At 49.0% G+C, this 24,468-nt stretch overlaps 4 protein-coding genes across 4 annotated transcripts; 1 reads left to right on the forward strand and 3 right to left on the reverse strand.

Annotated features, from left to right (window-relative positions):
* Nucleotides 1–474: 474 nt before the first annotated feature.
* SODALDRAFT_91385 (hypothetical protein) lies at nt 475–3,869 on the reverse strand. The gene is made up of 6 exons (XM_028615781.1): nt 3,320–3,869; nt 2,998–3,194; nt 2,237–2,881; nt 1,854–2,153; nt 1,464–1,784; nt 475–1,386 (listed from the first exon to the last, which is right to left on the reverse strand). The coding sequence occupies exons 1-6, from the start codon at nt 3,615–3,617 to the stop codon at nt 769–771; spliced, it is 2,379 nt and encodes a 792-aa protein (XP_028468033.1). The 5' UTR covers nt 3,618–3,869; the 3' UTR covers nt 475–768.
* On the forward strand, nt 3,870–4,810 carry SODALDRAFT_91384 (hypothetical protein). The gene has a single exon (XM_028615780.1). It carries the CDS (start codon nt 4,122–4,124, stop codon nt 4,701–4,703), a length of 582 nt encoding a protein of 193 aa, XP_028468034.1. The 5' UTR covers nt 3,870–4,121; the 3' UTR covers nt 4,704–4,810.
* A 2,036-nt stretch (nt 4,811–6,846) lies between these two features.
* Nucleotides 6,847–10,015, reverse strand: SODALDRAFT_306301 (HbrB-like protein). Its single transcript, XM_028609038.1, has 2 exons — nt 9,177–10,015; nt 6,847–9,044 (listed from the first exon to the last, which is right to left on the reverse strand). The coding sequence occupies exons 1-2, from the start codon at nt 9,995–9,997 to the stop codon at nt 7,214–7,216; spliced, it is 2,652 nt and encodes an 883-aa protein (XP_028468035.1). The 5' UTR covers nt 9,998–10,015; the 3' UTR covers nt 6,847–7,213.
* A 1,360-nt stretch (nt 10,016–11,375) lies between these two features.
* SODALDRAFT_273249 (tripeptidyl-peptidase) lies at nt 11,376–13,386 on the reverse strand (the record flags this gene model as incomplete). Its single annotated transcript, XM_028607888.1, has 2 exons — nt 11,376–11,446; nt 11,544–13,386. The coding sequence occupies 2 exons, from the start codon at nt 13,384–13,386 to the stop codon at nt 11,376–11,378; spliced, it is 1,914 nt and encodes a 637-aa protein (XP_028468036.1).
* Nucleotides 13,387–24,468: the final 11,082 nt, after the last annotated feature.

Below are 24,468 nucleotides of genomic sequence, written 5' to 3' on the forward strand. Positions count from 1 at the left end.
AGGCATATTGCATTTCAAAGTCAAGATATCGAGGCAAACTCATCACCAGGCGCACATGTGAAGTCTGAGATGTAGACGTTAGACTTAGACACCTCCACTCCAATTGGGTATAGATGCCACTGCACGAACCAAGAAAGGCAGAGAAGCAAAAGAACAAATAATAATAGACACCCGCGCCCATGATTTCCTCCCTCGCATCGACTCAGGGGGGGGGGGAGAAACAAAAACTCAAGAAGAAAAAAAACACCTTCCAGAATAACCATGCGAAATGACTCCCTATTCAATATACTACCCCTGTCTCGTCACTCGGATTCCTCCTCGGACACGCGAGCTCGCGAGAAGAACATGGTAAAGCAATCCGCATGGGACGGAAATGCCATGGCGTAAAAACAGTGGGTAAAGCTCGATTATAGTCCCTGACCGAGCGGGGATATCATACACGGCAACCGTCTTGGTCACCTCATTATCATCCGACCATAACCAAAACCAAAGAGACGTTTAACGAATATGGTGCCGCCAACACCAACTCCCAGTCTCTCCCAGTAGCCGTCAGGAAGGGCATCAGCTGTGTCGAGCCAACGCAAGGAACGCGTAGAAAAAAAACCGTTGATGGAAGACGACGAGGATAGAGAACGCCCAACGTGCGGACATAGCGGTGACGTCAAATGCATGACGAAATGGGCCACAAGCCTGCAAGTAACCACTGACGCGTGTTTTTTCGAAAGCGATGTCGAGGTAAAAAAAAAAAAAAAAAAAAAAAAGCCGGCTTTAGGCCGCGGGTGGGTTGGTCTTGACTCTCTTCGGCATCCTCGGAGTCGGCGGTTTGCCCTTGTTCTGGACGCCATTGACTTGTCCGCCGCCCGCGCCGGCTCCCGGAGTTGGTGCGGACGATGCATCCTCTTCCGCTTTGACGGTGGACGGTCGTCTCCTCTTGTTCGAGGCCGGAGAGTTGTTGGCACTCGGGCCGCTCGAATTGGTGCCTTGCTGGCTCTGCTGTACTTGCATCCCGGGTGCTTGCATGTGGCCCATAGCAGGGCTGCCCATTAGGTGAGGCGAGCCAGGGAGCTGCATATTCTGCTGAGCAGGACTCGCGCCCATCTGCTGTACGCCGGGCACGGGGAACTGGCCGAAACTGGGTGTTCTAGGGCCTTGCTGCATAGCCTGGGCCTGCAAAGCCTGGGCCTGCATAGCCTGCGCGTTCATGGCCTGCGCGTTCATGGCTTGCGCGTTCATTGCCTGCGCGTTCATGGCTTGCGCGTTCATGGCCTGCTGTTGGTGATGGTTAATCTGGTTGACGTACTGCTCAAGCGCCGCATAAGGACTCAGCCCGGGATGGCTGTGGTAAAACCCGAAGAGAGGGTTCATCTGGCCCATTACTTCCACGATCTGTAATTTTTAGTCTCCCCGTTAGCGGCAGCCCAAAATGATGCGGGTAGGCGGTCGGAAGGGGCGAAGATGCGTACCTCGAGAAATTGGAACACCGCCTCAGTAATGCCCATGCTCTTTTTTACCGCGGATTCTGGTAGGTCCACCAAAGCATCGGGCGGCGGGTTCTGCGGCGACTTCATCGGGCGAGCTTTGCCCTTCTTGCTCATCTCGGGCGAGGCCTTGGTGTCCTGCGAGTTGACCCTATGCCATTCCTTGGCCCAGTTGTGTGCGGGCTTCGCTGCTTCAATGACCGCTCTCCGAGAAATGTACTCTTCATGGCCGCTGGTGATGAATTCGAAAAGCTCAATTTTCTGGTCGTTGTCGAAATGGGCGCGAACCGTACCCGTTGCGACGAGCTGGGTAATTCGGCATTAGTTTTGGTCGCGCGAGACTTTCAACACATTTCCGGCACTTCCTCGACTTACATGAGAGCCTCCTTCAAACCAATAGATCCAACTGGATCTTGTGTTTTCTATCCACTGGTTATGAGACGGAAGTGACCGGTCCGTAGTACCCTTCTCCATGATTAATTGCATATTCTTGACACCGCTGTCAAAGTGCGTGTGGAAGTATCGGGCCAGGGCCGGGTAGGTGATCTCGTATTGCTTATCGGTCTGGTCTTCGACGTCGGTAATATGGACGGAGTGTCTGAAAACGCCTCTCGGAGAGAAGAATTGGGCGACGAAGTTGTTCCAATACGACAAGTCATCCTTGCCCTTCGAGCCCTGAGCGAAACGAGGTATGTGTTAGCGGGGGGCGGGGGACATCCAACGTTCACTCCCTGCCAAGTTCAGTGGATGTATCCTACCGGAAAGTCGCTCAGAGACTCGCTGAATTGCATGAGCTTCAGCAAACAGTTTCCCTTCATCGTCTCCCTTCGTTGCTGCGCCAGGGCCATCCTTGTAGCGAAAGCGGCCTGCTGGGCCTGACTCATTTGGTGCGGATGCTGCTGGTGATGCTGTTGCGGGTGTTGCTGGGGAGGCTGCGGCTGCTGCGGTTGAGATGGCTGGCCTTGCGGCGGCTGCTGCTGCTGCTGCTGTTGCTGCTGAGGTTGTGGGCCGTGTTGCTGAGGACCTTGGGGCTGGTTCGGTGGTTGAGGAGGCTGAGGTTGCTGGTTTGGCTGGGGACCAGGCGTTTGGGACGGGGTAGGGTGGCCGGCGGATTGCGGATTGGTAGGTTGCGACGGCTGCGGCTGCGGCTGCGGCGTCTGTTGCGGTTGTGGCCCTCCTTGCTGTTGTGGCTGCTGGGGCTGGCCTTGGGGCTGCTGGGCCTGTTGCTGAGCCTGCATGGCCAGCTGGGCCTGCTGGAGATTCTGCAATTGCTGCGGGCTTATCTGCACCGGCTGGCCTGGCTGGCCGCTCTGATGTTGCATTTGTTGGTTTTGCTGGGCGGCCTGCTGTTGCTGTTGGAGCGCGAGCTGATGAGCAAGCATTGCTTGGTTGTGGTGGGCATGCTTCATTACGTCTACGTTAGAGATGATGACCAGTGCCTTATGAGGGAAAGAGAACCCAGTTGGAGAGAAAAAAGGGGGGGGGGGGGTGAAGGGATCACTGGGTGGCATAAACCTACCGGCTGCTGCATTCTGGCTTGTCGCATGGCTGCAAGCTGAGCCTGGTTCATCGGAACACCCATAGGCATGCCGTTAACACCAACTTGCATATTGGCGCCGAAAGCAGCTTGTTGAGCCAGGAACTGTTGTCGGCTTTGTTGTTGCTGTTGGATAAATCTTTGCTGTTGTAGTTGGGCCATGGCAGGATTACCAGCGACTGTGCAGGGCAAAAATCAGTACGCACAGCCATGGCCATTATGGCAGAGAGCGAAGGGGAGGGACGACGGAGGAAGCACTGCGGGGAAAGAAGGTAGGGAGAAGATGAACTGGATGAGCACGTACAGTTGGCGAATGGGCCCTGCTGGAACATCGGGTTCTGTGCAGGATTCAGGTGCTGGAGGGCATGGGCATTAGGCCCAGCGGCGCCAGGCGGCATGCCGCCCATCAAGGCCGCAGGATTTACTTGTCCCCCAGGACCCGAGACGGCCATATGCATTTGTTGAGGCATGCCAGCTCCGGCGGGCGCACCTGGTTGATTTGGATTATGAGGCATACCGGGTGCCATAGGATGGCCGGGTACACCTGGGTGTTGGTGCATACCGGCCGGATGGCCAGCGAAAGAAGGTCCCATACTCATCATGTCTTCCTAATGTCGACCATCCACGACGTGGATATCGACGTCGAACACGCGATACTATTGCATACGCTCGCCCGAGGAAAAAAACACCGCTCGTGCTAGTCAGCGATGGGTTTGAAGCGGACAACGGGTGTAGGTCGGGTTGCAAGTCGATCCACGGTTGACGCGACTGTGGTAAAGGCCTCGAGCGGTGAAGATATAGGTTGTGGGATAAGCGACGAAAGAAGTGTCGCGCGAGTGTCGTAGAGGCGAGAGAGGACGAGAGAGAGATATAGAGAGAGCGAGAAAGTCGAGGTATCGTTTGGCCACAAGCCGGAACTCTAAATCGTGACGGAATCTACCAACGGGTAGGGGAAATGTTCGTTTCAAATGCAATGAGGAAGGAACCTGGAGATGTGAATCACGAGGCTCGATCCAGGATCATTCAATGACGCGACGGATTTGTAGAAAATTGCTTGACTGATCAGGGTTGCTTGATCGGTTGGATCAACCAGTGCGAGTCGTGCGATGAGCGAGGGCCCGTGTTGTCGTGGTAAAAAAAAAAAAAAAATAAGAAGAAGAAGAAGAAAAAGGTTATATCGAAAGAAGGTTGGAAAAAAAGCCGGGGAAAAAGGCGCGATGGTGGCGTCGAATACGATGTACAAAGAGAGGCAACCGGGCAAGCAAGTAGCGAGAAGCCTAAAAAAAGGAAGACGGAGACAATTGATCGATAAACGTCGCGACGTGTCGGGCTCGGGCAATCCGGTGCTGTGTCACAACGGAAGCTCTGCCAGGAACGTTTGTTCGCGTGTAGTCGGTCAAGTGAGGTCCGTCTTTTTGTTTTGCTCGCGAGTCGGGCTGGGATGGTTGAGGCGACGCCGCGTGTTTTCCGCCGCTGGGGAGCGACTTCAGCCAGAGGGTCGGGAGGGTAGGGTGAGTTGCAGAGAAGAGATGGATAAAGAAAAAAAAAACCCCCCAAATGAAGAGCTCAGAGACGAGAAGGCTTTCCCAGAGGGCAAGCTTCGAGTTGCTCCGTGTGCGCTCGGTTTCCTGTCAACGGGTGCGGCGCCCAGCAAGTGGGAAGAGGGAGTCCAGAAGTACAAGGTCTAAAAAATGTCGAGAAAGAGAAGCGAGGGTAAGAGCGACGAGGATTAAGGTCCGTCCCTGGGAGCAAAATGAAGATCCCACGGATGACCCAAATGGGAGACGTATCTCGGTGGCGGTGGGGAGGTTGGCCGGAATCCCGGAATATCTGGTGTCGCAGTCGCAGGGAAGTGCAGATGGTGAGGCGCTTCTTCCTCCTTGCGGCCAGATCGATCCTGGGCTAGCTACCTAGATGGGGAGGGGAGCCGATCGGGACAAGGAAAGGGAATGGGCAGAGAGACGCCAACAGTGAGCGAACGATTGTGGGAGAATGGTTCTAGGCTAGGACTGGGGCCAAGATTTCGAAGCCCAGGGAAATGTGGAGCGACTTGTGGGATCAAGTAGTTCGGTTTATGCAATTAACCGGGATATAAGCTGTTTTAGAGCATGGAGGCGGACACTCGACACTTTGAGTGGTGGAGTGCGGAGAGCAAGGTAGGATGCTTTATCCGTATATACGCTTATCATCGAAGCCAGCTAATGATGGCCCCGTTATAAGGTAGTCGACTTTTCGGAGAAGGCTGGAAATGGCATGGCGGACACATGAACCGGAGGAGGTGGTAAGTACCTGATTACGGGAAGTCTCGATTACGGAGCAGAATCCACCAGTCGTTGTTCATGTGTCTCGTTCCACCTACAGTAATAAACCAGGGAGGAATTTCTCAGAAGCGAATGTCTTCATTGACACTACGACATGTGTCTCAATCCAAGAGAACACATAACATGCTATCCGTACGTACGAAACTGAAACAAACCACCGAGACCGGCGATGTCTGTGATGGATCTTGATCGAAAGCATGAGAAACTGGAGCGTGCAGCCGCCCACCCAAGAACACGGACCGTGTCATTTTCCGGACCCATAGGAAAACGCATATCAGCCAATCATACACCATGCAGTCTATACACAGTGTGGACTGGCAAAGAAAAAATTATTGGGACTGTGCTTCAGCCGAGTATTTCTTCACCAGCGAAGAGCCGCCACAAACAAACTTCTTCCTCATCTACAACTCTCCCCAACCACAGGGAGCTTCCATTTTGCTGCTATTCTACTGCTCCTAGAAGAGACTTTTCCTGTCTCTTCTCATCAGCTATTCATACGGCTGCAGTATTCGCTCTTACGGAAGAGCCTGCTATTGCAAAAAGGGCATTGGAGTTGTTTCATTCTTGCAAAGACCTTCGAGGGCAAGTGCCTCTGAAGAAACTTTCCATTCGTGTTCAAGCTTTTTAAGCAGCACGGAATACGAAGCCACCTTGCTATCAGGTATGTCGCGCTTTTCTCAACATGCTTCTCGCGCTTGAATTTTACTCCCAACACGCAAAAACCCCCATCTTTTCCCATCACCTGTATGATGACACACAGAAACAATTGTCTTCTTTTCCCGGCAGAATCGACCATGACGAAAAAAGTCGGGCTCCTCCAAAGGGAGCCTGTTACTTGCCAGTATATCGTGTCTGACACCAATTTATATCTTTCACACATCACATCAATGAGATTGTTTTCAGAAGCAAATTTTGCTAACAACAATGGTCGCTTGTTAGGTTTTGACGCGCTTATTTCTCGACCATATTGGAGCTTTTCTATCCTATATTACTTGCGGGGATCTTGCTTCTCCGATGTGCTACACATTTATCCGGAGACACTAACCAAATCTTCCAGTCTGCCTTGACTCCTCGAGTTCTCAATAGGTCAGTGCTATATTTCTTCTCTTTTACTTTGGCCTTCTCGCTCTTTTTATGATGAAAACTCCTCGAACATTCGCAGTTTCCACTCGAGCCCCTAACGAGCCAAAACCTGGGGTAAATGAGGGACATAATTCCTTCCTTTGGATGTCTGATTTAGCAAACCTGTGCCTATTTTTGCCATTAGTTTGAAGTCATGTCTGTTTGACCAAAGCTAACCGGGCATATCTTTTTAGGCTTCATCCTGCGAGATCGTCCATGGGGACTTCATACACTATTCTACTTTGTTCTTCAGATGCACTTTAGAGGATATGTCTGTACATCAATATATGAACCATTGCTAAAAAAGAATGGTTATGAAATTGGACTTCGAGTGCCAGTTGCTTGTGTCTTCAGTGTCGCCGTTATCAAAACGTGAATTCAACACCATGCCGTACTCGCATCCTTTTGAATTGTGTTCTACACTCTGTACGCTCTCACTTAGATATGTGGGCTACTGTAACTCATCCACCGTCCTTTATGTTGAAGTAAGGTATCTTGCGCCTATCAACCATCATATCCTGTGTACTTTCAAGGAGTACAACGCCATCACCCTAATCTGACCTCCCCCATACCTAAAGTCCTGGCTGCCCATGACGCCGCCATGTCCTGTGTGATCGTGCCAAAACGAAAAGAAAAAAAAGGAAAACGAAACCCCCCAGTCGTAAATCTCATGAAGCACCCAGCCATGCCTCTCCTCCCCGTTTCATTTCTTTCTTCATGCCCTTGCCGTACCTTCATTTCGGAGGGGAATGGATCTACGCGACCCGCAGTGCCTCCTTCACGGACTCCTGGGTCACATCCCTCTTCACCCTCCCACCGACGATGCCCCTCCTGTTCCGGCCCGTGCGACCGCGTCCGAGCCAGTTCAGCTTGAGAAGCCGACACAGCTCCTCCATCTTCTTATTCGCCTCGTCGCTCCCGTCCCCCGCGACGCCGACGCCCGCCAGGATGCTCATGCACTGCAGCATCCGCCCCACCATCTCCGTGACCTGTTTCGAGTCCTCGACGTTCTGCTCCCGCACGCTGCCGAGCAGCGTCTGCTGGTGTTGGTACTGGTGCTGGTGCTGGTTCTGGTGCTGGTGCTGGTGGCCCAGGGACGACGGCGTGAAGGGGCGAAGCTGGCCGTCGCTCCCGCCGCTGGCGAAGCTGACGTTGCTGATGGCGCGGCTGCGGCTCGCGGCGCTGTGGGAGCCGGTCGCGCTTCCGGTGTCGCCGAGGAGGGTTGTGGAGGTGGACCCGTAGCTCGCCACGGAGGGGTCGAGGCTCATGGCCGTTCCGGGACGCATCATCATGCCGCCGCCGAGGTCGGAGGTCTGGGTGGCGGGGCTCGTGGAGAGGGCGGAGACAAAGTCTGGGGAGGGGGAGGGGGAGGGGGAGGAGAGGGCCATCTGGGCGAAAGTGGAGGGGAGGAATTCGAGCGATAGGCGAGAGAAGATGGTCTTGAGGGTCTCGTATCGGGGAAGGATGACGATGTCGCGAAACGCGGTGAGAACCAACCGACGAACGTCGAGGACCGAGGACGCCGGACTGACCTCGGGGGAGTCGCCTGCAATAACGCCGCCCCAGAAATCGCGGGCTTGCTCGGGCGTCATGAGAGAGCCGCACCCGGAGAACTCGAGGTCGAGCGGCAGGAAGACGGCCTGTAGGAAGGGGAGAATGGAGGTGTAGGTGATGAGCCACATCTCGACCAGGGCGGGAATGAACTTGTCCTCCTGGGTCCGCCGCAGAGAGCGGTCCAGAGACGTGAACCCCGTCGTCAAAAGTTCGCGAAAGTCGTCCACTATGATGGTAGGCGACCTCCGCTGGATGCAGTATTGTATGTGCAGATTGACGAGCCGGTTGAAGTCTTCCACGGGTTGGCGCGGGTCCTCCCCTTCGAAGACGACGATCATTTTCGCTTTGAGGTATGGCCAGGCATCGTCGAGAGCCATGCTGTTGAGCCCGTACTTGCTGGAATCGACGGGGTCGAGGAGATGAGCCGACGAGGCGTTGGCCAAGGTGGTCAGGCTTCCCGAAGCCGGCCACTCGGAAGAGAAGGTGGACTCGCCATCTAGCCGGCTCTCGGACCTTTCCACCTTCTTGTCTTTCCTGACCTTGGTGAAGGAGCCGCTAGACGGTACGGGACTGGCGGGTACGTTGAAACTGTACAGGCTCGTGGGAGCGCTGGGGTCCGTGGGCTTGGAGTTGCTCGATGCCGACGACAAGGCTAGATGGTAATCCTCCTTGAGCTTCTGTTTCTGGCGAGACAGAAAGTTGTGTCTTTTCTCCTTCTCTTTTTCTCTCTCCTTCCCTTCTCTTTCGGCAGGGGTATCGATGGGTCGAATGGTGGCCGAGGACGAGTTGTTCATGCTGTAGAGGGAGTGGCTGCTCGTGTCGACGAGGCTGGTAGTGCTGAAGTTGCCCCGCTGCAGTGAGGCGAGAGCCGATCCGATCTTGCTCGGACTGGGCATGGGTTTTTCCCTGGTATCGATTTTGGTAACAATCTTACCCGGCCGAGAGAACAATTTGACTTTGGATTTCTCCTTCTCGGGCTTGGCTGGCCGGGCCGCCTCGGAGACGGCGACGGGCACATGAGTGGGTGAAGGGCTCGGTGAATGGTGATGTTGAGGGTGAGGGTGGGAGAGAGGGTGGGAGAGAGGGTGGGAGAGAGGGTGCGGATGCGATTGCGACTGCGATTGCGACTGCGATTGCGACTGCGACTGCGACTGCGACTGTAACTGCGGCTGGGGCTGGGGCTGCGGTAGTTTGGGCGATGTCTGTCCCGACCTGGGGTAAGCGGCGTTCGCAGCAGTGGCGGCCGCAGCCGAATAGCTCCCCAGAAGACCGTTGTGGTACCCTTGATTCCCGAAACCGCTCTCTCGTGGGGCGCTCGCTTCGGTCAAGCTGAGCATAGGCGGGCTCAGTGGGCCTCTACCCGAGCTGCCCCTTCTGGCACCGTCGTTTCCAACCCCGTTGCCATCTACGGGGGGAGGCACGGTCTGTGAACGCTGTCTGATGCTGTTGGCATTGTTTTGGTGTTGGAAGGCGGCCTGAGCGGCAATCTGACTAGCCGTGAGCGCCGGGCTCTGCGGCCGCGTGGGGGTTGGGGTCTGGGTCATGCCAATTTGCGATAGGTTCGATGTGCTCGTCGAAGGGAGGGTAGGCTCGAACAGGCCTTGGGTATGGCTATGTTTCCTCGCGTGATGGCGGGCCTTTCTTAGGGGGCTCGATGTGTGACCAGCGGCCGATGTAGGATCCCCGCTGCCGTGAGGCCGTTGCGCGGTTGGGCGGGAGAAGTTGTGGGGGTTTGTGTTTATTGAGGTTGAACTCGAGTTGGGGTGGGCAGTGAGTTGCGAACGTTGCCTGGCGACATGAAGAGACGCAAGGGACGCAAGGGACGCAATGGACGAGTCGTCTTCGGCCGTTTCGGAATCGAGACGAGGTGGAGGGCGCGGTCGCTGTGGCGCCATGGTGGATGATGATTGGGAAACCGCTCCTGGCAAGGGACTGAAGCTGCCAGGTGCGCGGGGTGGGGGTCGTGATGGTTGTGCTGGATGCATTGTCGAGGGTTGGTTAGGGACCTGTCACATCTTCCTTGCAAGAGGAGCTCAGGTCGTCTGTGTTGCGTCTGTGTTGTCTGTGTTTCAGAAGAGAGGCGGGGCGCACAGGCATTCGATTGTATGGGCGGTAGAAGCACTGTGCATGCGCTCAATATCGTGATGGCAGTGGGCAGGGAGAGAGAGAGAGAGGTTGGGAAAGATGGAAAGGAAATATTCACGAGTGAGAGAAGAAGTAGGTACCTACGGAGTAATTAATTGGTATGCTCAGTAAGGTACCTAATTAGTACGTACAAAGTAATTATTACCACGCAGTACGGACACCTTTACGGGGTAGATTAGGTCAGAATGAAGTAAAGTAAAGTACCTTACCTAATATGGTAGGTAAGGTAGGTAGGTAAGGTACCTAGGTAGGTAGGTAAGGTAGGTACCTACCTTACCTTATGGATACAGCACAGTCCGTAGATAAAACTTCGTACCTTCCAGGTTGAAAGATGAGGTCGTTCCTATCCAGTGCCTGCGACCTAGGACCTCCATACCTAAGGTACCTATGGTAGGTACACACACCGAAAACGCAGGGCCGATAGAAAGCGACAAGAGCTGACTGAGGCCACTGACAGCTGGGCCCAGACAAATATTCGGTACCTATATCAAGTCTGCATGGTGTCGCGAAACAAATGGAACATGAACCACCCGCCAATCAACTCCATATACAACGCGATACGATTCCAAGATATTCGGACTTCTTCCCTCTATTCGGCTCCATGATGGGCAATATTATGTTCGTCCAACTGACTAATAATACGCCATTGTCTATAAATACATCCCTGAAGAAGATACAACTCCCAATTAACGCCGCTGTCTCATTCGGGCTGGGTTTCTTCTGGTCGAGGGTGTCATCTTTCCCAAGATAATGCGCCCAGAAGACTGGAAAGGCTGGCGGTCCGTCCCAGCGTATGGGAGGGCATTGTGAATCCATGCTTTGTGTAGCGGCGGCATGAAACCCACTACAAGCGGATGCACGTCAAATAATAGCCAGTCGAGCTTCTTCCAACATTCACATTCATAAATTAGGCAAGGGGACGGGACATTCGATTGCCATTTTCTCTTCAACGGGCGGTTTCGATTTCTACCATTTTATTTCATAAGGTGCCTAGTAAGGTGCCTAGTGTACAACAGGTCAAGGGCCTTCCTTACTTGGGCCCCTATTCAGTGTCTCCTGGTCGGTTCAGTATGCCGAGAAGCGGCTATTAACTCTTCCCCCTTTAACCATTTACTCGTTGACGGTACACAGTGGATGATTGACGAGGTATGTCGCTCTCTAAACCCCATTGATTTGAGCAGCACTTCCTTCATCAAGCCGTCTCTTACGCGGAGTCTCTCAGTCTTCCAGGGCCAGTTCTCTCATAGCCCAAAAGTTTGGCAAACCTAGTCCAGTAGCCGGATCCCAGTCTGGTTAAAGGAGAAATGGGTTAGTCACAGATCTTCCAGTGGTAGTAGCCTTTGGAAGGAGGAAAGGAGGGAGGAAAGAAAAATAAAGAAAGCTCACCTGGAGTTGCGTTCCATGATGCCCCTGGAATTATCCCAGCGCCTGGCACCCTTTTCCCTGTCTGGATATCTATACCCTGACATCCCACGGCCGCCCCCCCTGTGACATCCTCCAGCGCCTGATATCCCTTCGCGTATAGCCAAGGGTTGATGAATCCCATGGTCGGCAGTCCTCGCCGGAGCCGCGCATCGTTCAGCAGACCCACGATACCCGCCACCACAGGACACGAAGCCGACGTCCCGCCCGTCAACCCCGGCACGCGCTTATCCACGTAAGCATACTTCGGGGACGAGCTGTGCGCCGACAAGTCCGGGAACGCCCTCCCCGCGAACCGCACGAACCCGTTCTCCTCATAGTACTCCCGCGCCGCCGGATCCAGCTGCTCCTCGAGGTACTTCTCCACCGCAGCGACCTGGTACCACGGCCGCGGGAAGTAGTTGCTGAACCCGCCCGAGCTGCCCTTCCACGCCACCTCCGGGTCCCACGCTTGCGTGCCGCCCACGGTGGTGATGTAAGGGCACGAGCTGGGGAACTGCGGCGAGAACTCCTCCCGCCCGGACCCGTCGTTGGCCCGGCACGGCGCGCCCACCCCGGAATCCCCGCTCGCCGTCAGCACCGTCACGCCGCGGAGGCCCATGATGCCGAGCAGGCCGCACACCCGCCGCGCGTACGCCTCGGGCACGCTCTGCTCGTCTTCGGCGTACGAGTTGGAGATGACCTGCGGCAGGTCCTTGTCGGGCAGTCGGAACAGGTACTCGAGGAACTCGAGGTACGGCTCGTTGGTGTTGGCCTCGGGAGTGGGTATCCGCAGGTTCGGCACGAACGGCGGCCGCCCGCCCGTGATCCACTGCGTGATCGGCAGCTTGGTCTGGGTCACCGCCGCGAGCCACTGCACGTCCAGGTTCGCCTCGCTCGTCTTGCTCTTTTTGTGGACGCCCTCGTGGCTTTCCCCGCCATTGATCAGCACCGTCTTGAACGTTTTCTTCTTCGACGCCGGTGTACGGAACCCCTCCAGGCGCGTGAGGGAAAGGAACTTTGTCAGGTCCGCCTGCTGGGCCGCCTGCTCCAGAAAGCTGGTGAAGCTGACCCGGCTCCCCGATTTTGGATCAGGGATGTAGCCCTTGTAGTTGTAGGCCGTTTCTAGGCACGGCGGGGTAATGATCGTGGCACAATCCGGCGTCCTCGAATCCCAGCTCGGATGGTCACGAGCCTGGTCAGATTCGGTCTTGGTGTCCCGCTTGTTAAGGGGGGCGGGCTGTTCGGGCGAATTTTCCGTGATCCAGTCATTCACCCCGTCGCCCCGTGGAGGAGGTCTCATCCGACCAAAGTAGGTCGTGGGACTGACTAGATCCACATGCTCAACCAGCCTGTCCGGGATCGTGTACTCTCCCGTCCTCAACTTCGGCGTTCCATCTACGTCGAACCAGGAAAAGTTTGCTCCAAACAGCTGGTCTGCCGTCTCGACTGTAGTGGCTACGTTGATTGCCGCCGCCTGTGGGGTGATATGGAGGTTTCCAAACCCCGATTTGGTGAGCCAATCTATAACTTGGTCGAACGAGTCCTCCGTAGGTCGGAAGATCTCATGAACTTCAGCGTCCGACATGTATTGGCCGTATTTGGGGCTGAATGGATCCGAGACAGCCCGCAGGAACTTTTCGAGTTGATCCATGTTCTGCCGTTTCAGGCTGAGTTGGAGATTGATCCCATCCTCCGCCGCCGCCTTGCGTACGAGCTTGACGGATTCGGGAAGAGGGGCAGCGCGGATGACAACCGCTGCATCTGTGATGGTGAAGAACAGTGCAGCGGCCAAGACCGAGCCTGTCCATAGCGTTCGTCGGTACATCTCCTGTCGAGAGAGAACAGTTCACCTGTTCTACAAAGCAAGGTGGAAAGAAAAGAAGAAGAAAATAAATGCAAAGAACGAAATCAGTCCGAGAACATATTCGAGTTCGCGTGCCGCAGTAAGCGTCAAACTGGTTTCACTCTCGTACATCGTGGGGGGGATAGCGGAAAGTTTTATATTATCGGGAGTAGGAGAGTGAGTGTATACCGTCAGAGTTTGGATACGAGAGACAGAGATACTCCATCGTCGAAAGGCAGTCCATGGTGCGGAGTAGAAGTGGTTTTGTGGCTGAACTATCGTATATCAGAAACTCCAGCGTCCAGACGTTCACCCAGATAGCATCCGCGCGGGCTACTGAACGCTTACTCCATAAGAGCCGAAATCGTCTCGAATGGAAGAGAGCATAGAAAGGAGACTGATAAAAGTGCTCCCTTGGGCTTGAGATCCAGACTTTCTAATATCAGATGCTCCCCGGAGATGCTGAGGCACTAGACATATCGGCCTTGGTCTCTTTCGGGAACGAAAGCCTCCTGGGAGCGATCTGGGTCATCGTTGGGAAAGGTCATGACACCGACCCAGGCCGATGGTCGACTATGATAATAGTAGAGAGGAAGCACATGCCGGTGAGTGTGCCCATTCCATAGCATAGAAACTTACTGCTGATGTTCGTATTTCGATAATCTTGGTGATGGTCGTGATCGTGTTAATAAGTGTTGACTTCTGATGGTACACGTGTATATTATTGAATTAACGGGAGCGTGCTTACAGGGAGCGTTAATTCAGGAAATATATAATTATATTATCTATAAAAGAGAAAGGAAAAGGGGGCGGGTATACGTGTCCTAAATATATCTGCCACCTTCTAAGCGAGGATAGTGGGGTATCTCTAACTAATAGGAGAGCACTATACCGCGGCTTACGTGATAGAATATAATATACCCCCTAATTATTACGCTATGATTAGCGGAATGACTACTTAGCCTAACCTTAACCTAGCCTTATTTTTAACCTTAAAATAGCCTTGAAGGGTTATATAATTTCCTTGATATCGAGTTAAAAGGCAGGAATAAAAGCTGTAAAATAGTAAAGAATAATAATAACAGTAGTAAATAATAAAGGAAAAGTGCTATTAATAGTAGTAATAAATAGGTGATAATAGGGCCTTCCGTAGATAAATTAAAGGCGTTATACCGGCGTTTTAGAGCTTTTGGATCCTCCCTCTTATAACCTCTTATTCCGTTGTTTTTTAAGGATTTAACGATCTTAAACTAATTTTCCGAATTTTTCTATTAATAGCAATAAAAATAATAATAATAGCGATATAGTGAGTATAGGAGCTTTGTTTTTAGTGGCACGTGCTAACTAGTAGCGTTATTTAGGGTCCTCCTACTATCTCCGCGGTCACCCGTGCCGCTACAGCTAAGAAGGCCTTAACTAATAGCGGTAAGAAGAATAAGGGTAAGGGCGGCGGTAAAAAGGGTGCTTCTATAAATCGTTTTAGCGCGTTTATCTTTGATCCGTCTGCTCTGGTTCCGGCTAACCCTTTAATAGACTACTAAGGATAGTAATAATAATAGTAATAATGATACTAAAGAAGCCTTTATTCTAGTCCCTTTCGACCCCCCTTTCCTAGAATACGTAAAGGGTATTTATTCTAGTAAATAGCGCGTATTTAATCACTATATTACGGTTCTTAGCCGCTCTAACCGCTATTAAAAGTATAAGGATAGAAACTATATATACTACCCTTTATAAATTCTTACCCCTTATCTAAGGCATTTTACGATCGTGATCGTATACTTTATTTCGTATTAGCTTAAAGATATTTACGCTATTAAGCTTTACGACCGCTAACCTATACTTATAGTTATTCTGGCCTTATATCCTTAGTTAAAATTCTTTTTAACTATATTATAGTCCGTAAAATTAACAAGGACTCTAATAACGACGATAAAAAGGTGTTAAGAAGGATATATAGGTCTACCCCGAAGAGGTAAGGACTAAAGGGTGATAGGGAGTAATAGATAAGGATCGGAGTCTTATATAAGGGGAGGCTAACTATAGGTTAACTAGTGGTTAATAGGAAGAGTATCTTAAAGGTAGGTGGTAGTATAGAGGAGAGATAATCGCTAACCCCTTCCTTCTAGAATAGTCTAGCTCCCCGTCTTATATAATAAATATCCACTTATTAGTTAGCCGGTAGTCTACTACTATATTCTAGTACCTCCTAAGTCTTCCTTATATCCTATATCTAATAGGCTACCCTTTCCTGGAATAAGGCCTATCCTTAGGCTATAGCTAGTTACGGAGTATCCGTAGGGTAGGTGGTGATTATCGGGTAAGGCGAGTGGGTTAATAGTATTATCGGTGATACGTGGGTCGGAGCTTAAAGAAAATAAAGCCGTAGGTAATCCACCGTTAAGTAATAGTAGAGCTAAAGGCTTAAAATATATCCTAACCTTAAATAGTAGTATTAAAGGATATTTTTAGGGGAAGAGAATAAAGAGAAAATTCCTTACGAAGTATACTATTTTAGGTATATATAAGGGCGTGGAAAGAACTACTATAGGTAGCTAACCGTTAATCAGATATTACGACGGCTTCCGGTCCTCTATAGTATAGCGGACGATAGGGGACTAGCGTCGAGGTTTTAGTTTAAAATAAGAAGAGGATATTAACTAAAGAGCAGTAACTATCGTTCGTAGTGGTCTAGTCGTAGTTACGTTGTAAAGACTAGGCGTCTTCTTCACAAGGTAGGTTTAAGCGTAGAATAGTAGTCCAGGTGAAGACTTAGATTGATCGATGTCTTGTTCTCTAGTAGAAGTAAGACCTAGGACACTCTGGTTTATATAGACGAGTGTTAATAGTCCTAGCCACCCTCGTGATGACCGCGTAGTATGCGAGGTTACCGTGACTCTGCAGTATTTCCACGGGTTCAGTACTAATCCCTTAGGCTCAGTGCTGATCCTTTTCCTAGAGGCGTGAGCCTACCCTTTGACGTATACTAACGCCTTCCTCGTACCAGCACACGTGCGTTACCACGTGATCCTCTCTGAGTCATCCTTCCTTGACTATACCCTAGTACGCTGCCCGCCCTAGTATATTACATACCAGTGCATCCTTCACGCTGATGCATGTCAGGCCCGTTGGCCGCTGGCCGTAACATTAGATAGTGGTTTATAGAGGTTTATTATAAAAAATAAGTCTATAAGGAATATATCCTTATATAATAATAGGTATAAAATAAAATTTTAAAATAGCTATTTACCTACTATTAGATAGTAGTAGTATTATTAAACGGCTAATATCTGCCCGTTTATTAAACGCGTTCGTATTATTTATTCCGTAAATAGGGAAATACGTTACCGGTAATAAAGGCGTGCCTGCCCTTCTATATATAAATAGGAAAACGGTAGGCAGGATAAATAGGGCCTCCGTAATTATATAGAGGATCTTTTCGGCTATAAGCCTCTTTTCCTTTTCTTCTTCTTTTTTCTTTTTAGGTTCCCGAAGGAGGTTATAAGTATCCCCCCCGTTCCTCCCTTAAGAAGGCTATAGGTAGTATTACCGTGCTAGAACTAAAGCAGAGGAGGGGTAATCTGGTAAAGGGGTAACGGGTAGCTAACGTATATATAGTTTTTTTTTAGTATACTCTTATAATTTTTCTTTAGTATATATAGGTCTATTCTTCTGTTTAAATCTAAGTTTAAAGGAGAGTAATAGCTAGATAGCTGTTAGATAAAAACTAATATAGAATAGATTAATAGAGAAAATTTATAGTTATTATAGTTAGGTAAAGATTTATCGAGCGTTATAAGTGCGTCTAGAGTTATAGTAGAAATATAGGTAATAGCTGATTAGCTATAGGATAACTATACCTCCTAAGGGTAATCGTGGTAGCGGTACGGTAAAGACTCCTAAAAAACCTTATCCTAAGAAAAGTGGTACCGCCGGCGTTTAATAGGGGATTAGCGGTAAGGCGTCCGGTACCTAGGGTACGGATATAGAGAATAATAATACGTCGGCGCTTATAAGTCTAATTAGTGGAGAAATAGGTAGTAGTTAGTAGTAAACTAGTAATAAAGTTAGTAATAGAAATAAAAATAGTACTAGTAATTCGAATAATAATTCTATAGCTAGAAATAATAGGACGGTTAAGTTAGGTAATAATAGACTAGCTAGTATATCCTGTGATACGCCCCGGGTTCTACTAGGAACACTAGGGCATACCATGGGGTACCCTAGCGGTTCTATAGTATAAGCCATAGCACCCACGGGGTACGCTATAGGTACCTTTAGGGTACACTATGGCTTCCCTAGGATATACTATAGCTTTCCTGGGGTATAATTAGTGAATACCGGGGAATCCCCCGGGTTCCTGTACGTAAAAGCCGAGGATTCCACGGGGTTTACCCGTGGATACTTAAGTCCCGGGGGCGCACCCCCTTAGCTTAGATAAGATACCTTTATTATACCTCTTTTACTATAGTAAAGATTACCCTTTAAATCCTGGGTTCCCTAGGTCCGATAGTAGTAGCTAGCTAGAGTCGTGCCCAGATAAGACATATTAAATCCTAGATCCGTCTAAGTCCTATAATACTAGCTAGCCAGAGTTATACCCAGATAGGGTATATTAAATAGTAATAACTAATACTTTTAGGTAAGGTTCGTATACCGCCGCCCGGTATAACCTATAAGGACCGCGCCTATACGGACTATATAGGCTTACTAATAAACCCGTTAACGCGTTAGGCGATAACGCCTCCCCTTTACTAGGTTTAGGTGTGGAGTATATAAGGAATCCATGGTCGTTAGCTACGGTGCAGGAAAAACGCCCGTACTAACCTATACTAAGGCAGTTACTATAGATCCTAAGCTCCGATACTATAACTAATATAAACCTTCTTAACGATTATCCTCCCCTCCCGTGAAATATAAGGGGAGCCTAACCTCTCCTAAAGTTTAATAAGGATTACCCGTACCTCACGGAAAACGTTCTCCTCCTAGAGTAAATTACGCTACTCGATATCCTCCGATCGGCGATAAATATACCGGGGAACCCTAAAGCTAGCGGCGTAGTAACCCTAAAGGGAAGAGCGTGGAAGCTAGTTATCATGCTAGAAGGCGTGTATCCGAAGATTTAGGCGACTAATCCTAATCGCTTCGCCGTAGCGTTCGAAAAATAGCTTATCTATAAGCCGAAATACCGGGAGATCCTAGTAAGCTTAGATATAACCGATAAGAAAAAGGGTAAGTAAATCGCTAAAGCGCTTACCGCTAGTCCGCTATCGCCGACTACCTCGGATAAGCTAAAGGACGGACTAGCGGAATATAGCCTAACCGGGATAAGTTCTACTAGACCTATCTCCGCTATACCCTTCGCTAGTCGAAAGGCTATAACAGGACTTAATAGGCTATCGCTTAACTTAGCGGTATTAGGTAACCCTCTATTTAGTAATATAGAACCAACCACGCTCCTTATCTATTCTACTATAAAGATAATAGATAAGGAACCTGCTATTAAGGAGGAGGAACTAACGTACTCCCTAAGTAAATCCTCCTTTATACTAATCGCCCGTATCCTATATCTTTCCCGATAAGACTACTACCTACTATACTCCTACTATAAATCGCTAACCTTTTAACGCCCCTAGCCGCGCCTTCTCGGCCGACTACCCGGTTAATACTAAGAGTATAGTATTTAGCGCGGGCGTACCTGGACCTATCCGCGCTAACGCCCGCTAGGACCGCGGACCGCCGGATAAAACGCCTCCTCCTCCTTTAGCGCTAACCTAGCCGCCCTTTACGGGCGGAGATTAAATATATATACGCTAATCCGACTTACTCGCTATTATCGGAGAGCTTTAGTGCGGATTATAGCCGTAGTAGTCCTAGGTCCGCTTTAAGGCGGATAACCTCGGATATTTCGACCCGCCGGAGTACTTTACCGCTATTTAAGATATTCGTACGGAAAGAACTAAGCTTATCTTCCTTAACGTGTTCCGCTTTACGGACGCTATAGAATAGTATACTAGTATAAGCCCCGGGTATCGCGAAGCCCTTATACGCGGTATCTCCTATTACCTCCTAGGTAAATCCTCTAAATAGTTAATAACTATAGACCTCGGACTCCGTGAGTAGTATAATAAGGAAGCCACTCTAAAAGATTAAAAAGACGGCCTAAAGAGTCGATTCCGGCTCCCGCGTAAAGAAGCCGAGTATAGACTATATAAGGAAAGATATACCCTAAAAAACATCGTAAGCCGCTATAATATCCGTGTATTTGCCGATAAAGTAGTCCGACTCGCTAAGACCTTTAATAAACCTAAGGAAAAGTTCCTATCTACCGTCTAGGATAAGCTTAACGTTAACCTAGCCGTTACCGTAGTCCGCCTAGGACCCGAGGTAAAATAAGCCGACTTTATAAACTCCCTAGCTAGCCTAATACCAGGGTAGTATCGGAACTATACCTAGAGTATATAAAAGCACTATATTAACCGATATAGCCTAGCTAGGGCTAACTAAGGAACCCGCGGATCCTATAGCTTTATACCGCTTATCGTAGTAGTATAGTAGCCCGCTCTAAGGTACTATAACCGCTAGTCTAGTCCTATACCCGAGCGATATTATATACTATAGCTAGATCGCTATTCCCTTAGCCCTAGCTAGTTCCGTCGCTAAAGCGAGAACTGCACCCTACCTACGCCTAACGCTAACCGCTTTACTAATAATAAGGGTTAACGACTCCTAACCTATAACGCTAATAAATAATCTAACTATCGATACAGGGACTATCCTAAGGACCGCCCCCGTAACCAGGTAAACGCCTCCGCCGAAAAGACCGCCGCGGAACCTATATCCGAAGATAATACTGATATAAAAACTAAGAATAAGTACTACTACGCCGAGGTGGACTCTAAAGGTTCTATAGATTCTAAGGACGATAGTAACGCGGGTAACGGACAGAGCGACTAACTATACTAGGTCGCTAACGGACCCGGATTTATACCTAAGTATTCCGATCTCTATTAAGTACGCCGAGAGTATAGTAAATACTACTAACCTATAAGATCTAATAATAAGACCCTTCGATATAAGAAGAAATATGCCTAACTATACCGATTAGCGGCGTAGGATAAATAGGACTCGACTCTAATCGACGGTGCCTTCTAGGAAGTAAGGGATCTATCTAACGGACCTTATAACTATACATACGCCCGGATCTAGGCCCGTGGCACGCTAATAGGCGCGCTATTCGAAATCTACGTCGACTTAGGAGCCTCCCGCTATATAGTAAGCTAGTACCTCCTAAGTCGATTCCCCGATAAGTAGGTCGATCCTACTAAATAGGCTATACTATATAGCATAGAATCGATAAAGACCCTAGGATAGGCCACCTTTACCGTATTAGTCTATAGTATAGTAGGTAATAGCTCGAAGATCGGCCGACTATATATCGGAGCCTAAGTAGTTCCGAGGCTTAACGCCGGTCTCCTCCTCGGATAAGAATTTAACTGCCCGAATAGCCTAAATATCCTTAACACGTAGAACGCTATCCGTATCGGAGTATACTAAGACCTTCTTATACTAGCTCGAGTATTCGCTAAGCATTCCCTAATCTAGCGGAAGATTAAAGCCGCCGGAAGAACTATAATTCCTCCACGGTAGTACGGGTATATACCTATCCAGAAACTCGACGTTAACCTTAATTCCCTAGAGTTCTCCCCGGATATTAAGGGTTCCCCGAACTATCTCCTTAACGACTAGAGTATAATACTAATCTTTAACGCGAGCGACCGCCTAATAGTTATTTCTAGAGGTATTAGGCTAGAATACGTAGAACTATTCCACGCCAATAGATACTTCTATATCGAATAAGATAACGCCCGGGATATCCTAATAAAGCGACTAAGGACTATAAAGCTACCGGCGGATAAAGCGACCGGTAATATTTTCCGGGGGCACCTTATATCTAAGGGTAAACTCGGTATCGCTAAAAGCCCCGACGCTCCTACGGAAACCACTAAAGAAAGCGTAATAATCTACCGCTACGAGGCTAAGGTTATCCGCCGTTTCGCTAAGATTATAGAAAAATACCCTAAAGTTTAGACCGACTAAGGCGTAGTCGATATACCTTATAAGGAATATATACGGATTCTATTAATTAACAGATAATATAACTAAAAGATTAGTTAAAAGGCGTACTCGCTTAGTCATGATAATAAGTAATTCTTAGATAAGACCCTTAACGGGCTATACTAGCAGGGACGTATAGAATAGCTAATATAGCCTACGCCCTTCGGAGCGCCCGTATTTATTATATAGCGTACCGTGAATAGTAAGCGTAAAGGCCGGATAGTAATCGACCTTTATACTCTAAATAAGGTTACTATCCCCGATATATACCCTATACCGCTATAAGATAAGGTTATCCGGCGTCTCCGTAGGAAGAAGTCTATTTCCGTAGTGGATACTAGGGCGTTCTTCTATTAATTCCTAGTATATAAGCCGTATTAAGAACGGTTTACTATTATTTTATACCGGGGATAGAAGCACTCTAAGGTTATACTAATAGGCTTTCGTAATTCCTTAGCGTATATCTAACGGTATATAGATAAACTCCTCCGCCCGTATAAGAGCTTCGCCGCCGCTTTTATTAACGATATTATAATTGTATCAGATTCCGAGGATAAGCACGCCGGCCACCTAAACACCGTATTAGCCCTATTTAACCGTAAGAGGATCTCTATATCCCCTAGTAAGTCTTTTATCGTATACCTATCGGTTTAGCTATTAGGATTTAAGGTCGACGCCCTTAGCCTATTAAATACTAAGGAACGCACGGCGGCGTTTTATAAGGTATCACCCCCGAGATCTCTATAAGCGTTAGAATAGTAGATTAGTATAACTGGATAGCTTTAGCACCTTATTCTACGGTTTTCCTACTATATCGGCCCGCTATAATACTGGAAGACCACTCTCCTAACGGAGGCACGGAAGCTTAGAAAGGATATAGGCTAGGCCCGTAAGGCGTATACTCGACGCGCCGTGTTTAAACTAACTACCGAGGAATTAGCCGTGTTTAAGGATATCACGGACGCTCTTATATCTAATATTTACCTCTTTTACTATCATCTCTTTAAGATTCTCTTTATCCAGCTTAACGTATCTAAAAAACTCAGCTTCTCCGCTATACTATTCTAGCTCGTTAACGAGTCCGAATAGCTCGCTAAGGGAATCATTCGTAAGACCTTAATACGCCCGGTGCTTTATATTAGTAAGGGGCTAAATACCGCTAAGTAGAAGTACTAACTAATAGAATTAAAGGTCGCCTGCCTTATTTAGGCCGTCTGAAAGACCCGAACTATTATCTAGTCCGCCCGCCGGAATCCGACCGTTATCCTAACGGACTATACAGCCACCGTGGGAATTATAAAGTCTACGGCGCTAGCTAGCACCGATAAAACCCGGTTAAATATAAAGCTTATCCTCTCCTCTGAATTCCTTAGCTAGTTTTAGCTAGACTACCGCTATATCCCTAGTAAGACTAACGTAATAGCTAACGCCCTTTCACGGCTCCCTATTACTAATATAGCAGAAAAAGGAGAAGGAGAACTTAAAAGGATTTAGTGTAATTAAGCGGTCCACCACTTTAACGAACTATAGATAGATCTGGATATACGATAAAGGATCTACGACGGTTACGTTAAAAACCCACGGTAAGGCCCTATACTCGCTTAGGTAGGAGACTATACCTCTCGGATTAAGATCCCCTTCGAGTTAGATAATAGTCTCCTATACTTTATAGAATAGAACGGTAAACGCCGTCTTTACGTCCCCTTCGCCCTATAATAAGACTTTATCCGCGCCGCCCACGACGAACGCTATTACTTCGGCATTAAACGTACTTAGCACGATCTTATTAACCGATTCGCTATCCCTAAGTTATGTAGGGAGGTCGAGTCTTATATCGCTAACTACTAGGTTTACGCTACTAACTAGACTAACCGCTAATGCCCCCTTAGCGAGATATAGCCTATCCTAACGCCTTTAATCCCCTTCTATACTATCGATATAGACTTTATTATTAATTTACCCGAGGTTCCCTTAGCCGGTTCTCCCTAGTAAAGGGAGGGCTTCCCTTTATTCGATTCGCTTTTAACCGTTACCAATAAGTTCACTAAGGCCACCTTACTTATTCCGGGCTATAGCACGTATACCGCCTAGGATTAGACTTTATCCCTGCTTTAAGCGCTCTAGCTCGGGAACTAAGGGATCCCCCGATCTATTATTTCCGACTAAGACCCTAAATTCCTCTCCGACTTCTAGACGATGCTATAGAAGGCTACCAGTATAACCCTTAGATTCTCTACGGTATAGTATCCCTAGATAAATGGCCTATCTAAGCGAAAGAATTAAACAGTGGAGATCTCTATCCGTATATTCCTCGCCTAAAACCCCGAGGTTCTATAGGCGAAAGTTATCGTGCCGCTATAGTTTAATCTTAATAACGCTTTCCACGAGGTACTCGGATACGCTCCTAATAAGATACTATACGGTATAAGGACTAACGGCCCCCTTAACCTCCTCGGGGAAACTAGCCCGTAGCTCTCGCGCGAGATACTCTAGGAAAACGCTAAGCTCGCTATCGCTATAGTATAGATATATATAAAACGGCTATACAATAAGAAACACCGTAATATACGGTTCGCCCCCGGCGACCTAATCTATATCCGGCTCGGCTAGGGATATAGCCTGCCTAGTAAGCTATCTACTAAGATCGGTTAGTAACGGATAGGCCCCTTTAAGGTCTTAAAGCAGGTAACGCCGCTAGCGTACCGTCTTAACTTACCTAGTATAATAAACGTCTATTTAGTTATTAGTATCGCTTAATTACTACCGGCTAAGGACCCGAGTAAAGACCTATTCCCCGGACGGAACGCCGAGGCAGGCCCGGTTAATATAGGCGACTAGGACGATAACCGATAGTGTGACCCGTATAAGCACTATAAAATTAAGACGATCCTGGATAAAAGGACGACACGTAAGGGGCGAGGTTAGCTACGAACCGAGTACCTAATA

This window comes from Sodiomyces alkalinus (assembly GCF_003711515.1).
Source record: "Sodiomyces alkalinus F11 unplaced genomic scaffold SODALscaffold_2, whole genome shotgun sequence".
NCBI classification, from domain to species: Eukaryota; Fungi; Ascomycota; class Sordariomycetes; order Glomerellales; family Plectosphaerellaceae; genus Sodiomyces; species Sodiomyces alkalinus.